General features: G+C 40.6%; 1 protein-coding gene across 1 annotated transcript in view; it reads left to right on the top strand.

Moving 5' to 3' along the window:
• LOC122404818 (small conductance calcium-activated potassium channel protein 2) overlaps nucleotides 1–15974 on the top strand; it is a 246231-nt gene that overhangs the window by 155483 nt on the left and 74774 nt on the right. Inside the window, exon 5 of the mRNA XM_043409070.1 lies at nucleotides 14541–14951. Within this exon, the coding sequence (XP_043265005.1) occupies nucleotides 14541–14951 (411 nt within the window). The remainder of the gene's footprint in view (nucleotides 1–14540; nucleotides 14952–15974) is intronic.

Below are 15974 nucleotides of genomic sequence, written 5' to 3'. Positions count from 1 at the left end.
CTCACAATCGCTCGTTACCGTTTGCATGTAATTAATTTTTCACTCGTAAACGGAGTACTGAATCCTTTCGATGAATGATTTTTGTCTTTAATCATACAATTAAGAGTATTTTAGTTATTTTAAATTTTACAGTAGCGCTATTATAGCAACAGATTTTTTTACCTCGTGTCCTCGAAATTTCCCCCGAGTAAATGTGGTAAAGGTTTCAGAAATATTATTAGGAACGAGTTAGGCTTCCCGTTTGTAAGTTGCAAGCGGCAAAGAGACGAAACAACAATTACATTAACACAAAGCAGCAAAGAATGAATAATGCATTCAGATTGTTGAATAATTTACGAGCCAGACGAAAGAACGACGAAAATTGGTGAAATCCGATGATGTATTACAGGTAGAGATAACCGTGGAATCGTATCCCGGTCGAGTTTCCGGTCGGAATTTCAATGACGCCGATACCGATCGCGGAAAAATGTTCCGTGGAAATGGAGAGCAATGAGGAGTAAACGAAATATCGATAGAACAAATGCGATAGACCGTAAAGCCTGTCTGGGGGATTGCGTTCAATTTTCTTTTGCTTCTCGCGTACGGAAGAACGCGGATACGAAATTCGCGGTATCTCTCTCCTCCTAATCGTATGCCGGGAAATTTTTTTTTAAATCGTACCGACTAACGAGCAACATTAGAATAAATCTACATGGCTGCGTTGTTAAAAATCGATCGATGGTAATGCAACTGTCTGCACAATGGACGAAGATTGGCATGATTGGATGTTTATGCAAATGTCGAATAGAAAAGTGGAGCGTAGAAACGTAGACAAAGTTTCGCTGGACTTTTAGCGCAGAAAATATCATATATAATATGAAATAATCGAACGTGCTGTACGAGTTGGAAAACTGAAAAGTTCGCGAGGTCTTTGCGTACAAATTGAACCGGAACAATTAAAATTATTGCAGAAAATTACAATGTAACTTAATAATATTCGTATGAAACTCTGAAACGATCGGTAAAAGCAATTACGCCCGTTATACGTTTTCGATTGGCCCTCCGTATCGAATTAACGTTTCGTGTGTCATTATTAATGTTCGTGAAACGTAATTGCTCGAATACGAGAAGATTTCGAGCTCTGTGTTCCTTGCATTTTCATTTCACAGGTTTTGTTTGAGAGAGCCGTAAGAAATACGAGGAATTCCATTAAAAAATAATTCTACGTGTAAGCGAAATATCACGCTGATGTACGCCTATATCCATTACCGCGAGACACGAGTTTCAACATTTTCCGACTTTATGGCGTTCGCGGATGTGCTTCGAATTTTTTCGTGCCCCTTTCGCGTTCCCTCCCGTTTTATTATTCGAGGAACAAAGCAGAAAGATAAGTTATTCCCGCGGAGATTGCGCGAATATCCGTATCGTCATGCATTTAATAACTTATCGTGTTCGGGGAAAAACAGGACATCAGGAGCGTGATTCGCGCGAAATAGTTACCGGAAGTGGCGCCCCTCTATTTATCATTCCCCAGTTTTTTACGATCGCGAAGAAACAATAACCGGGCGAAAACAAACGGCTATAAACGCACAATGGATGATGTTACGAGGGGAAAAGAAGCGTCGAAATCGGTGTTTTGTACGAAATTGTACGAAATACGGCGCCGTCGTTCTGTCGTATATTTTTCGATCAACGAAGTTCTATGGAATAAAAAATAAGCTGCCGTTGTTTCGAGAGTTTCGAATTTTTTCGCTTTTAACCGTCGAAACATTTAAAGGAAAATATTAACACCGAAAAACGAAATAGTGAAAGCTTCGAACGGAAGATAGAGAAAGTCCAAATTTCATAATTTCCTGGTGATCCGTTTCTGAGATATAAAGCAAAGCATACAGAATTTCGTAACTTGTTTTCTTCGAATTTTGTTATTTTCTTAAGAAATTTTAAGATCCAGGGGGCAGATAATAAATTTTGACCAATATCAATGGGTCCCGTCACTAAAATTTCGTTTTTGAGAAGGAAGTTTGCCTTTGAAAATGAATATTCCTGGACCCGCTGCTCCACCATTTTTTATCGTTTCGCGGCACTCATTTTCGCAAACTAGAGGAAGAGACATTAGTTTCGATCTGCCAAAAAGTTGTGAAACAAAATTCGTACGAAGATTTGTTTCCTTTTGAAACATTCAGAATTGCATTGCTTCTTCTTTTTTACAAATTCGATAATATTTCTTTCACTCGGTATTATATAAACTACAGAGTAAATAGTAAAAGGAACTATACTTTAGAATATAAAATATATCTGAAAAGGTCACTTTTATGTTTGCTATCAATTCGAAACATCGTTGTATGTTCAAATTTATGCATATTTACTCAGAGTAGATTGGATTAAATTAGTATCAGCAACGTCAAATTGAACGTTTACATTCCATATTGTACTGTTAATGTCCATTACACGTTATGCAAAGGTAGCAAACCAAATTTGCAATTACGCGTTGGTCTACTGTTTACAATTTGTTTCAAGTATTGTTTGACTTGGTGTCTGATCGATACATTATTATCTTATAAAAATATCATTACACGTTACTAAAGTACATCAACAGCATTAAGAATAAATAAAACTTGTATATGAAAATATCATTTTATATTAATAGATAAAATTCCTTTTTGCAATTTGGAGGAAATAAATTATTATACTACATATATGGAAGAAATTGAAGTGCATTTTACCTAAACCTTTCTAAATTTGACGAAATAAGGTTAATTTTAGTCCACGGTATGCACTGTCAGTGAAATTATTATGTTAATCAAGCATCATTACCGTCTCAATTCATTTACATAATACCGACACTAATATATTTAAAAATATCAATGTATTCATATTATTGAATGTACAACAAGGTAGGTCATTCGATTATCGAATAATTATGCTGAATATCACCTTACTCCAGTCACCGAGAATTATTCACTGTGTTATTTAGCAGCGATACAGTTGTATATCAAAGTATTGCTATGCTTAAAGAATTCTTACAGAGACCTGGAAATTTTTTACGATTACCTAAACGAGAAGAAAGTTTCTCTTAGACTGCAGTACAAAGTTTCGACAACTTCAAGCTTGCCTCGTCGTGGATGATTCTCAGACGAAATGTTCGACGAACAATCCTGCGAGTAAATCCTGTTAAACCGCGAGATAAAAACACAACTTCGCGATTTTACTTTCAGATAGCATATTCTATGACTAAAAGCCAGATTATCCGATTAAATACAGTTGATTCGAACAGAAGCAAATGAGATACGATATCCGTATTAACGAAATGTAAATCTCTTAATGATATTTTTGATCTCTCTTTTGCGGTCCTCTTTACAATTATAAAATAATATAAATTTAATACAAATAAGAAAAATTTCATAATAATTCTAACAGTCAAATATATTTCTTTAATTACGACTAGAAATCTAGAATTCTAGTTAAGTAAATTGAACTAGAATGATCAATTTACGAATCACTAGTGTTCATTTCAAGAATCATTGCTGTAATCGTCTTTGACGCTTCACTGGTGTTCCTCCTCCGCTTGTAGGGGCATAGATGTTCAACATACGAATCGCAGGTGTTCATTTTAATAATCCTTACTGTATCACGTGAACAGAGTAAGATATTTAAATCGACATACGACATTAATTTCTTTATATTGACGCAGCAACGTGTAAACATGGCGGAAGGAAGTGTTTCCGAGCCACGGTAAGAAGAATTACGTAAAACTCGCAGATTTACGAGCGTGATTCGCGGTAGCGTCGCGGTCTTCCGCGCAGCCACGAGACGAAAACGAAACGAAGCGGCGCTCGTAAGAACGCAATAGCTGGAAAACCTGGCAGGATAATTGCATCCACCCATTCCTAGCTCGCGAGCAATATCTCCCGCGACTCCGCGCCACTGACCTAAATCTCGCCACGAAAGCTCGCGAAACTGCAGGAAAGAAAGGACCAACGCAGGACCAAGGGAACGAAACTGTCGGTTCGACGAACAGGCCAATCTGGCGACTCCGGTGTTATTAAATTTCGACCGTTCCGTGGAACCTCCACTCTCGCGATTTTCGTCGAGAAACCCGAAATCTCGGCGTTTCGATCCCGAAGAATGTGTAACTTTTGCCTTTTGACTGCAAAGTCAACGATCTATGCATTCGTCTTAATCTTCGAAACAGTTCGACAAAATTTCTGATACTTTCACTGACACTGTACGGATCTTACAATGACTCATTCTTTATTTTTAGAGTATACCTTGAGAAAACTCGAGAATTTTTTTATCTTCCAATTTGAAAAATGTCCAAAACAAATTTTTTGCGTTGGCAAACACGGTAGATTCGTTGCCGTGAAACGTGTGTTTGTGAATTGAATTCTTTTTCCTTCTCGTAGGGGCATTCTACGGACTCGTAAAGTGCACGCGAATTTTCCGATCCGCAATGGAACGTTGAACGTATCACGTGGAGCGGGACCGTAAAGTTTCTGTCGAAAGAAATTTGCAAGTTGCCAGTTAAACTGCAGAACGTCTTGGGTAAACTTGGTGCACGAATCTTTGGGGACCGGAAGTATGATGAATGGAAATTTTTAAAAGTGGTAAAAAAATAGGTATTTCCATGGCGCTTATAGACATCGTCGCAACAAGTGAAATTATCAAATATTATTCCTAACAAACGAAGGATGGAAGATTGTTCTATTTTGACAATGCAATGATAAAATAATTTTGTCGATTTTTATCTCTGGTTATCGGTAATATATTCACCATTATCGAACAATTTATACGGTCGGAACAGTCTGCGAGGGATGAGGGGTAATAGAAAAAAAATCTTATTAACGAGAGATCTGGAATTAAGGAGTTATGAAAGGGGTATTCAGGTTAAATCTAGATAGAAGTAACTTTCTTCGAGAGAGATATTCTGAATTGTTATTAAAATGTGAAAAGCCATTTTACTCTGTTCGTGTCCGCTAATACGAATCCCTAGTGTTTTATCGTTATCAAAATATATGAGAAAACCGAGGTTAAACTCGAATTTTAATACAGAAATGTGTATGCATCATTAAAACACGTTACTAAACGTACGAATGCCTTATCATCGCGTATGTACGTTTTCCACTGGAATCTTTACAATCGAGGTTGTTTCAAATATAATTCTATCAAAAATGTTTTTCTCAATAAATAATAAAACAAAATACCGGATGGAAGGAACAAATTAAAATGGGCAACGTTGAACCGAGGTCTCGGAGAGAAAGTTACAAAAATAGAAGAGAATAACGAATATTTAATTTTATATTATCTTTTATTAATAACGAATGACGGAATAACGTCTGTCCATAGGGTTTCAATAAAATGCTCAAGCTTCGAAAACACTATTACGCGAAGGCAAGGGCGAGCGACGCTTCAAAAGGATCCTTAAAAGGCTGCCAAAATTCAATGAAGGAGAAGGCTCGCGTTAAAATGCAAAGAGGGCACGGGTTATAGAATATATACATAAAATTAGACCGCAATCTCTTAATCCCCGACCGGATATTCTGAACGCGATTTCGCTTCGAATCCTTTTCTATATCGACATTGGCCGAGCTCGAAGATCGAGTTAGAATTTCGTAGGAAAAATTCCGTCGGAATAACCTCGATGATATTCGTCCCCGATATTCATCGCCGGGACCCGTTTCGCGATACATTACGAGATGAAATTTCATCAGCCGTGAAGATTAACATTTCGTATTAATATTTGCTTTAACGAGCAACGACATTAATTCTCTCTGTTATTAGCCGAACTGTCATTCTACATATTAAATTTTCAGATATTAAGGCACGTAGTATTCGATTCATCAGAGCTGCACGGGCATAAAACGGTCCATTTTCGAATCGGTATATTAATTTCGCTTTTAATATCGTACAAGTGATATATCATACATACATTCGCTAATAAACTACATTATATTAGAGTTAAATATTCCCTAACGTAATGGACATGTCCGCCCACGAATGGATATGCATATCTTGCGTAAAGGATCATTTTGCTCCAAAGCGTAAGAACCTCTCAACGATTAAATACATTATCCAGTACCAACGAAATAGACATTTTTGCTTGGTTATTCACCAGTTATTCACCAGTCGACGAACGAAAAGTTTATGCGCCCATCCATCGTTCACACCTCCGCGAGCCATGATAATTCGAGTTTATCGCGCTCGGTAAAATTCCATTGCAGCGATCCGCGATATGTTCGCGGGACGATATTCTCGCCGTGTCGGGAGATCATATCGGACACGTATCAACCGAAATGATCGGCAGCCGGTTATATTGTTCGCCCTTTGTCTTCTCGCGGATACCAGTTTCTTTCTGGGACGCTGGGTCCGGGGTTCCATTAACGAGATTATCCGCTCGCCTCGAGGAGATCGTCGAAAAGTGGAGCGAAATCGAATCGGTTCAACGGACGGAGATTGGCGATAAGTGTTTCAGGGTATTTAACGCCTCCCGACGAGACGGCCCTCCGGAAGAAAGAGAGACCTCGAACAATTAGAGCTCTTTGACACGCGGGAATTTTTCCCGCTGAACAAAAACTGCCACCCTTCTCGAACGATTCTGGGTTTCAAACGTTCGACTCTTTGTGATAGAAATCGATTCAAAGGTTTGTTGAAATTGCAGCAATCGGAATATTGCATAACTGTCCATATTCGTGGATCGGTTTTATTAAAATTTAAATCAGGTACGTGGACGAGAGCGGAGAGTTTAAATATGAATTACGATATGTTGGACCGTTCAGATGCAATCGTGATTAATAGCCGTAGACGTGTATAGTTCGGTCGAACGAAAGTGAAGCTCGAAACGTGCGTGCGCAAATCGACGGATGGGGTTAACGCGGTGTTTCGAATCTCCGCCACTCCTCATTCTGTGTTGGAGCACTGTACGAGAGTACGGTCGCTCTCCATCCGGTACGTCTTACCGTGGCATTAATTAGCTCGTTGTTCGTGATTCGTCAATGGCTCGTAAGCTGAAACATGCGTTCAGGTTCGCGAGAATATCAGTTACACGACTCAGATCTGATTAAAGTTTCTATTCCCACCTAGTTTGTTGTGGCCTCCCTTGAACCTCATTATTGCTTAGCCAAACTATACATAAATTAATTAAATATTATGCATACTTTTTGTTCGGTAGTTAAAATGTAATCGAGGGGTCCTAATATGTATATTTTCGTGAAAATTAATTCTTTGCAGGCTAAGAAGTAAAATTTCGTTCTGGCTTGTGCAATCAACCCCTAAATTATTATCCACCCGAAGCTTCTGTTTGCTCCCGTTTACTGAAATAATTATAATAATAACATAATGGTAAGATTACTACACGCAAACACAAGTTGATATTTACATTTTCCCATATACATTAAACATTCATATTTGAATTTCTGATTAGCATATATATGTAATAGGGGAGGGAAGATTCTGGAAGAGACTGTTATTAGAGTCTGAAGTAATTAAAAGGAAAACAAACTACCATGATTAAAGCACATTATACTAAAAGGGGAACAGAAGGTAGAATGGGTTAAGAGGAAGGAAATATATATATATATTAATGCTTTAAGACAGAAGTTTAGTAATGGGTGGTCTTAGAGGGTCTAACAAGAAAATATAAACACGTGTTTCCATACAAAACTTTCCGTACTGAAGCTGTAAACTGTAATTATTTGTGAAATGAAATAGTATACATTTCTGATGCGCGGATAGTCTCCGATTTCCCTCATTTATTTTATTCTTCATAACGAGGAAAGGAACAAGTAAAATGTGAAAGTTTAGATGAAAACACGATATTATATAATAGTATTAAAAACCAAGGCTCAACGAATTACTTTGAAACCTAACCTCAATGATCTCTTGACTTTTCGTAATTTGGACGATCGCGAATGTTCGAATAACGATGCAATATTTATTCGTATCTAAGCATCCAACAATCGCGTGACCGTAGGATTTTTAATGCAAATATTTTCTTTCACCGAACGAAATTATTTAAATTTGATATATAATAAATCAGGCTCCCGTATTGGTCTCGTCGAAGTAATATGATTTTTTGCGCCGTGTGCTTTCCGAACACGTACTCTCCCGCCCGAGGCTCGAGATAACATCAATATTTGACCAACGTATCGCGTCTTGGATTTCAATTCACCGATTTACGACAAAGAAAAAGAAAAAGCAAATAACTTTTATTATTTATGGAGCTCCCGGAACGTCGCCATTTTCGTTCCGCTGATCGCGAGTCGACGCGGGGGTCAGGTATAACGAACGAGTAAATCAGTCGGTAATAAAGCTACCCAATCGCGGGCCGGATCTTCCGGAAGTTGGCGTTGTTAAACAGGCGCGGAAGAAAGTTTTCGAGCGTCGACGGGAATAATCCGTGCAGCGCGAAACGAGTTGCCGCCCCGGGGCGGCGTTCCCGCGGCGATTACGAAATTGAAATTGAGACGAGATTGAATTTAATACAGACTACGCCGCGCGCCCGTTTGTCGGCGACGTTTCGCGTCGCTCGAGTTAGATTTACAGGCGTTTATCGGAGTTTGTCTTTTATTGGGTCGAAACTGGAACGGGAAATTTCGGTCGCGAAACTTGCGTTACTCCCGGACGCAGTCGATAAACCGGTGACGGGTCGCGGTCGAAAACTATTAAAAAATAACACAGAAAATGCTCAAAACATTACTTCACTCGACGAAGAGTCTTCGCGTTCTGTGAAACCGCTAAAAAAAATTTATTACGATTTTCTTTAGGCGATATCTGTAAGTTTTATCGATCATTTTTGCTGTGCAGACATCGATGCTTTCAAATATCCAGCAATGGACGTCGAAGCGTCTTTGCGTTCTGTGAAACAGCTTAAAAAATTTATTACGATTTTCTTTACGTTTATTTTTACTATTATTAAGAACACACGTTACATTGGGCGATATCTGTAAGTTTTATCGATCATTTTTGCTGTGCAGACATCGATGCTTTCAAATATCCAGCAATGAACGTCGAAGCGTCTTTGCGTTCTGTGAAACAGCTTAAAAAATTTATTACGATTTTCTTTACGTTTATTTTTACTATTATTAAGAACACACGTTACATTGGGCGATATCTGTAAGTTTTATCGATCATTTTTGCTGTGCAGACATCGATGCTTTCAAATATCCAGTAGAAATATCGAGCAATGGTCAGACACGTTACATGTATCGTACTTAATCGTTCTTTGACCAATCAAAGGGGGAAAGGGATTGATTATTGCAGTAAAAATATCGTCCTGGAAGATATTTCGGTGGAAGTAGCCGGATGGGGATTGACCCGTCACGCTGGAACGGGTAATTGATGGAAAATTTGAGGGCTCGCGTTTCGCGTGGAATGCCTTGGAAATTCAAAGTGAAACAACGGGGTAGAACGAAACGGAAATACGTAGACGGCGCGGAACTGACGTTTTGCATCGATACACAACAAAGGACGGGCCGGCAGCGTGCTAGACCTCGCGAGACCGAAAACGTCGACGTAAAACGCAGACGATCGGATCGATTCCCCTTCTGTGTTTCCGCGAGCGCAGCAGCTTCCTTTATTCGCGCTCGAGTGGAGGGCATCGGGTCGAAGATTGACGATGGCCGATAAAAGGGGGTGCTCGATAAGCTCGTACTGCAAGCGAAATACTAATTAGCGAGCCTGTGACTTGAAATCACGTAGACCGGGCTAACCGGAGGGAGCGTCAAACAGGAATTTAATTAAGTGCTCGCGCGAAGTAATCGCGATCGACAGTCCCGCGAGCTGTGAAATCGCGAAAACGTTCGACTTTCCAATTATTCGGATCGATTCTTGTTCAGGCCACATTCCGATGATACCCTACGATCGTCCCTCGCTAACGTTCGTCGTTCTTCCTCCCGATATTGGCCGTGAATCACCGCCAATTTCAAAACGAATCATCGATAAAACAAAAATAACACTTTTATGTTTTCCAATTTGCAACTGTAAAATTATTTTCCATGGAAATGGTACTAAACAAGGACATATTTTCTCTAACGAAACATAAGTAGAAAATGTATGCAAAATATATTATATACTGTTTATGATAGTAATGTAAATAATGCCTGAGGATTATTTACTACTCCCTCGATAACATTCTTCTTGACCCTTGAACTGGAAAGACAATTTAAGAATATATGAAATTCTTATTTTAGAATTTAGATTTTTCAACCGCTAAATATATGGCTGCGCGAACTGTTTGAACGGTAACAATACAAACGCTCTGGGTTCGGGAATATTACGATGGTGGTGAAATTGCACGGTGCTCGAAATAATTAGAGGATCGGTTGCTGGTGTATCTTGGCGCTTATAAGCTTCGTCGCGCTGTTACAAAAGGTAAACATCGGATAACATTCTTCCGAAACGAGGGAAATTCAAAGCGTGTATCGAAACGTTGGCAAATGTTTGTGTACGCGGTGCATAAGCGGAATATAATACCTCCGAACTTCGTTAAAATGGGAATGGCAAGCTCGTAATTGTAACGAGCACAAGGCCACAATGATTTCAATTTACGTTCAAACTATTATTTACGTTTATGACGCGCCACGTGGAAATGTTCAAACGAAATCGTTAAAACGAACATCTATTTTGAAACTTATTAACCAAAAAGTAATTAAAGTTGCGCGTAATAAAACAAAACAATTTGAGACAGACATTGCCTCAGACAAGAGAAAATGTCCGATTTTTCGTATCGATTACTACTTGATAGACTCTGGTTACATTTTATAAAGTTGTCACGGTTTATCACGATTTCCGATTTCATATCCAAATCTAGAATTAATTTCAGATCAAATAGAACAGACTCAGATAAAAATAGAAAGTTGCGTACGTACGAATAGACTCGCAGACAGGCAATCCAGGTTCGATTTTCCACTGGAATCTCGCAAACAAAAAAATTCAATATTTACTGACGTAACAGGCCAAAGGAGTGTTATAAGACTTGGCAGAGCTCGACGAGGTCGCGCCATCTTGGAGACGGACCGCTGAAAATTCCCCACGAACTTTCCTGCTGGAATCATTGCGTCACCGATTCGATGACGTCGAGCGACGAGCTCCGTCTGCCAATGAAATTCCCTTGAATCGAGGGTAACCCTCCATCGTACGCGCGATTAAGGACTTGTTGGTCGCCGCGGTCGAAACCGGTTCTCAAGCGCGAACTCCGTCAGGACTAGAAGTTTAAGATTACCACAGCCAATCAATGATTAGATCAAGGAAGATGTAGTCTCTTGGAACGGTTTCCATGACTACCACCCTCCATTTCTGTATCCTCCTTTCTGTCCTTTCTCAATAACACCCGTCTTACCTCATTCCTTGGCTTCGCGGAAAAGGTCACGAGGTCGACTATCCGTAAAACCGTTCACGTTCTATAATCGCATAATTACCCCGTTGTGATCGTGGATCGTCCTTATACGCAAATGGTGAAACAAAAATGAGTGGATCATGATAAATTAGATTCAAGAGCAGCGTGTGCCAATGTAAGTAGAAATAAAGAACTAATGGGCAGAGATATGGTTGAGCCATACTACTTAAACTGAACTCGAAATTTTCGGAGACTATTTAAACTGATATTCGAACAATGTTACCGTGCCTTCTTCATTGCCTTTCTCGTGTAGAATTGTCACTAGTTTTATAAGTCAAAATGGAGACCTAATGGTCAGAGATAGGTTGAGCCATACTACTTAAACTGAACTCGAAATTTTCGGAGACTATTTAAACTGATATTCGAACAATGTTACCGTGCCTTCTTCACTGCCTTTCTCGCGTAGAATTGTCACAAGTTGTATAAGTCAAAATGGAGACCCAATGGTCAGAGATATGGTTGAGCCATACTACTTAAACTGCGTGAAACCCTAAAAATTTTACTACCGTAAAGTACTACCGTATCTTTTTTACTATTCTCATGCAGAATCAACACAAGCTGTGTAAGTAAAAATAAAGACTAATGGACAGAGATATGGTTGAGCCATACTACTTAAACCGACCGAGCCCGTCGAGTGTTCGAAGGCGAATTTTTCACGGAAACGTAAACCACGTCATTTTGATAAAGCAAGGTTTTACATGATGAACTCGTAACCAGGTTAGGAGATTGACTGTAATTGAAACGGACCGGTTGATATTCCCGAGGGTAAACGAAGTTGAATCTCCATGGCGTAGTCGTCGCAGCTGCGGCTGCATCTTCTGCTCATTAAGGTGGGAGAGAGGACTATTTAAGTGCCTCTGCTGCACTACTTTCAGAACGAAAATTCATCGTCGAGAATGAAGTTTTTAGCCGGGATTACGATTTTTCCGTGTATTTCGCGTTCAAATGTTTCGTTCCTCGCAGTTCCGGAAGCCTCTCGGATGAAAAATGTCAAGTTCTCGTTAGGTTTAAATTACTGGATATCAAAATTATCGTTCGCGTAAATCTACGATATTTGCTGGGTGTGATTCGATGTTTGAGAACGTCGTTCACGGTTCGATCTGTACACGTCTCTCCGAGAATCGGGGTCTGGAAACTACCAGTTAACAGTATCTCAGAGAAAACCGTCTATTCGTGGCTCACTGAATGGCACTTGACGCGTCGTGAGCCCGCACAGTGCGAAAGGACAGAATTTATGGACCGATTTCCTAGTACAAAGGACTCCGCGCTGTACAGGGTATCCACAGGTCCCAGACAGGCCATAGAGGCGGTTCAGGATTTAGGAAACCGCCCTATATTCCCCCATTGGCATTTTGTCTGTTTCCATCTACGAACCCGGTCTTCCGAGACTGCTCGACCGGAAAATGCATATGTACCTTGAGAAAGAAATCAGTAAATGGGGATCGTCCCGACTTTTTAATCGAACTTTCGAAAAATGGCTGCCTAACAGTTACTAGATCGACATTTCCATATTTAAAAATGAAAATTTAGCCACTCTAAGGTATTTTATATCTTTTTTGATAAAATTCTAAAGAAACAAATCGTCCTCTAAAATCACCTTTACTCGCTGTATGGCCCAAAGTTACATCCCCTGTAAGATTAACCTTAAAAGACATATTTTCTGGCGAAATCGACGGGTTTCCCTCACCTCGGCGTTTACCACTTGCCGTGAGCACTAAATGCGATCAATCAGTTCGAATCGAGATTCCAACGAGACACGTCGATCGTCTGTTCCTTGACCGGATTTCCGCCCGATTCGAATCACAGGTCGTTCGCGAAAGATGCAGTCCCGTCGTCAGTTTACTCGTTGCCCGTTCTATCGTTCTTGACATTTTTCACGAGTTTACATGCTGGCGCACGTTCTTGTATCGCTCTTAAATAAGACCGTAGGTGTCGTCCCCCTCTGTATAATATATCGACACAGTTTTTCCCTGCTTTCAACCACACAATGGAATGTCGAAATAGGCAAAATCAGGGACACTTATCGAGGCTGCTCAATCTTTAACTGTCGCCATTACCATTTGGAATCGTTGAAGATCCTAAATGTCAATCACGATTTGGAAGATTACAATCATATTTCGTGGCAATGCGATCTATTCCACGTTCAAAGAGTCTTAAACAGTACTATCGCCGACAGAACGGTAGAGTCACGCCGCGATGAGCATTTCACCGACGCGTTCGCGCATTTCTTTCGAGTCGTCGCTGCTTTAGTCTTCTTCTCAGACAAGCTGTAGTGGCATTAACCTAGAAAAGCATCGTTCGGGTAGCTCGTGGCGAGACAGGCGCGTCATTGTGATCCGCGTTCTGACGAAACATCGTCATTTTCGACGCAGACGAATCGATCATCTTCCACGAAACAATTACATTCCTCGACGTTCTCACTGAAACGACTTCTTCAACTTTGAGTCTCCGAAAATATGATTTATGGCTCGTTCGATCAATCTCGAGAATCTTCTCGGAAAGCTCTTGATCGCTAGAAACAAACGCGAAGCTTTAACGCGGTAGTGTACTTTATACGTAGTATTACCGTAATATTTTGGCAATATTTTTCGTGACCCACTCAAACCGAGATCTCCAGTGTTTTATATTGGTTTAAAAAATCCTTTAATCATCGACTGCCATGGAGGAGCTAAACAAATTCCCAAGATTAAATCCAGATAGGACCACTAAATTTTAAGCGTGAAAGACGATTAGACTAATGATACTTAAAAGGAACCCTCAGATGAGATTCGTAAGTTGAACATTTCTATCCCTCCCAACTGGGACCCCCCTTGGAACTAAAGAACGAAAGACAATATTTAAAAAACGATTACGGTGATAATTCTTAAAACGAACTCCCAGGCACGATTCTATCCCCAACTGGGAGCTCCTTGGAACCAAAGAACGGAAGAAGATATTTAAAAAAAACGAATACAGTAATGATTCTTAAAATGAACCCCCTAACTCAGACACGATTCGTAAATTGGACCTTTCTATTCCCTCTTCGAAGCCAGTGAAACGTGAAACGTGAACAACGTTGTTCGATATCGTTGTGTATAATACCGATGTGTTCATTTTAAGAATCATTGCTGTGGATTGTTTAGCACTCGATGGAATTTGCGTGCGGATTGGTAAAAGTGGGTGATGTTTTCAGCTACGGAAGCCAGTGTCGACTCTCTCGATCCCGGGGGCGATGAAGAACAGCGGCGGCGTGGCCGGTGGGGGCGGCGTGGGTGGCGCCGGGGGCGTCGGCGGGGGTGGTGGTTGCGGTAGCGGCGGTGTTACCGGAACCGGCGAGGATGCCGGGATCGCCCTTGTTGGCGTCCACTCGGAGTACCCACGGTACATGGACGACCGCGTGCTCGGCGGTCAGGTAAAGGGCCCATCGGGCAGCATAGGGCCCGGCTCGAAGCACAAACCAAACGTCGGTTACCGGCTGGGCAGACGGAAGGCCCTGTTCGAGAAGCGGAAGCGCATCAGCGACTACGCGCTCGTCATGGGCATGTTCGGCATCATCGTGATGGTCATCGAGAACGAACTGTCCAGCGCCGGTGTCTACACCAAGGTGAGTACACTTTTCCCTAATTTCTTCTTTGCTCGTAATTTATAGCGTTAGAAATGCTTCAGGATTTTCAGGACAGACAGTACGCGTTACTCGATTCAAATTTCGCGCCAGTCGTCTCGCCATGGCACCATGCAAAATGCCCGTGGGCTATGCCCATAACCTCACTTTTTAAATGAATATTTCTGAAATTGGAAATAATTCTCCATTTTAGAAAAGAGATGATATCTCATTAGCGTTGGCAGAGTTTGAAATATTGAAAGCCAGTTTTTGATCGAATCAATATTTAACGAATTTTGTAATAGAGAACAAAGGATCAACACATAATAGTTAATACATAGATTGACGCGTACATGCTCGAAATAAACATTTTTCGTTCGCGTCGCGAGACAAAGGAAATTCTACCTGACGGGATATCTGACGGGATTGCGGATTTTTGGTAATCACGATAACGTCGATCTAACCGATATTTCGCGTCTGTAAAATCTGAATCGGGACAACTGTAACGCGCTATGAATCGCTCGTATTTGCATGCAGAAATTATGCTTGGGGTCGTATGGTGCGCGTAAACTCCCTGCAGACATTTGCATGAGAATCACGTGTCCGGACTTTTATCGATAGATTACCATCGCCGGAAATTGAAATGTACAGATAGCGGACGTGTTACTCGATTCAAAGTTCGCGCCATTACGCCGTTGTCTCGTTAAACCGCCTTACGACGCGTGTCCGTTGGCTGTGCCCATAATCTCACCTTCCGTACGCCTTATTTTAAAAACTTTTACGCGCGAGATATTACAGTTGTAATGGAGTAACTCTCACGAACTGAATGTTCGAAGTTTTTCGAGTTACATCGATTAGAAACTCGCTAAAAACTTGCTGATCACTTTTGTTTCGAAGACCTTCGTTGCAGAAAGTTTTCTACTGCACATGTTTCTTTCTATTTCATTTTATTTCTATGAACAGCAATGATAAGAGAATATAGCTTAAACGACAATATACAAGGCGGGCTACAGCTGGCTGTGTTTA

The sequence above is a fragment of the Colletes gigas genome, unplaced genomic scaffold (assembly GCF_013123115.1).
Source record: "Colletes gigas isolate AHSC1104 unplaced genomic scaffold, ASM1312311v1 Colletes_gigas_Sc00003, whole genome shotgun sequence".
NCBI lineage: Eukaryota > Metazoa > Arthropoda > Insecta > Hymenoptera > Colletidae > Colletes > Colletes gigas.
Note: the sequence above shows the minus strand (reverse complement) of the source record. Positions and strands in the feature narration are given on the sequence as shown.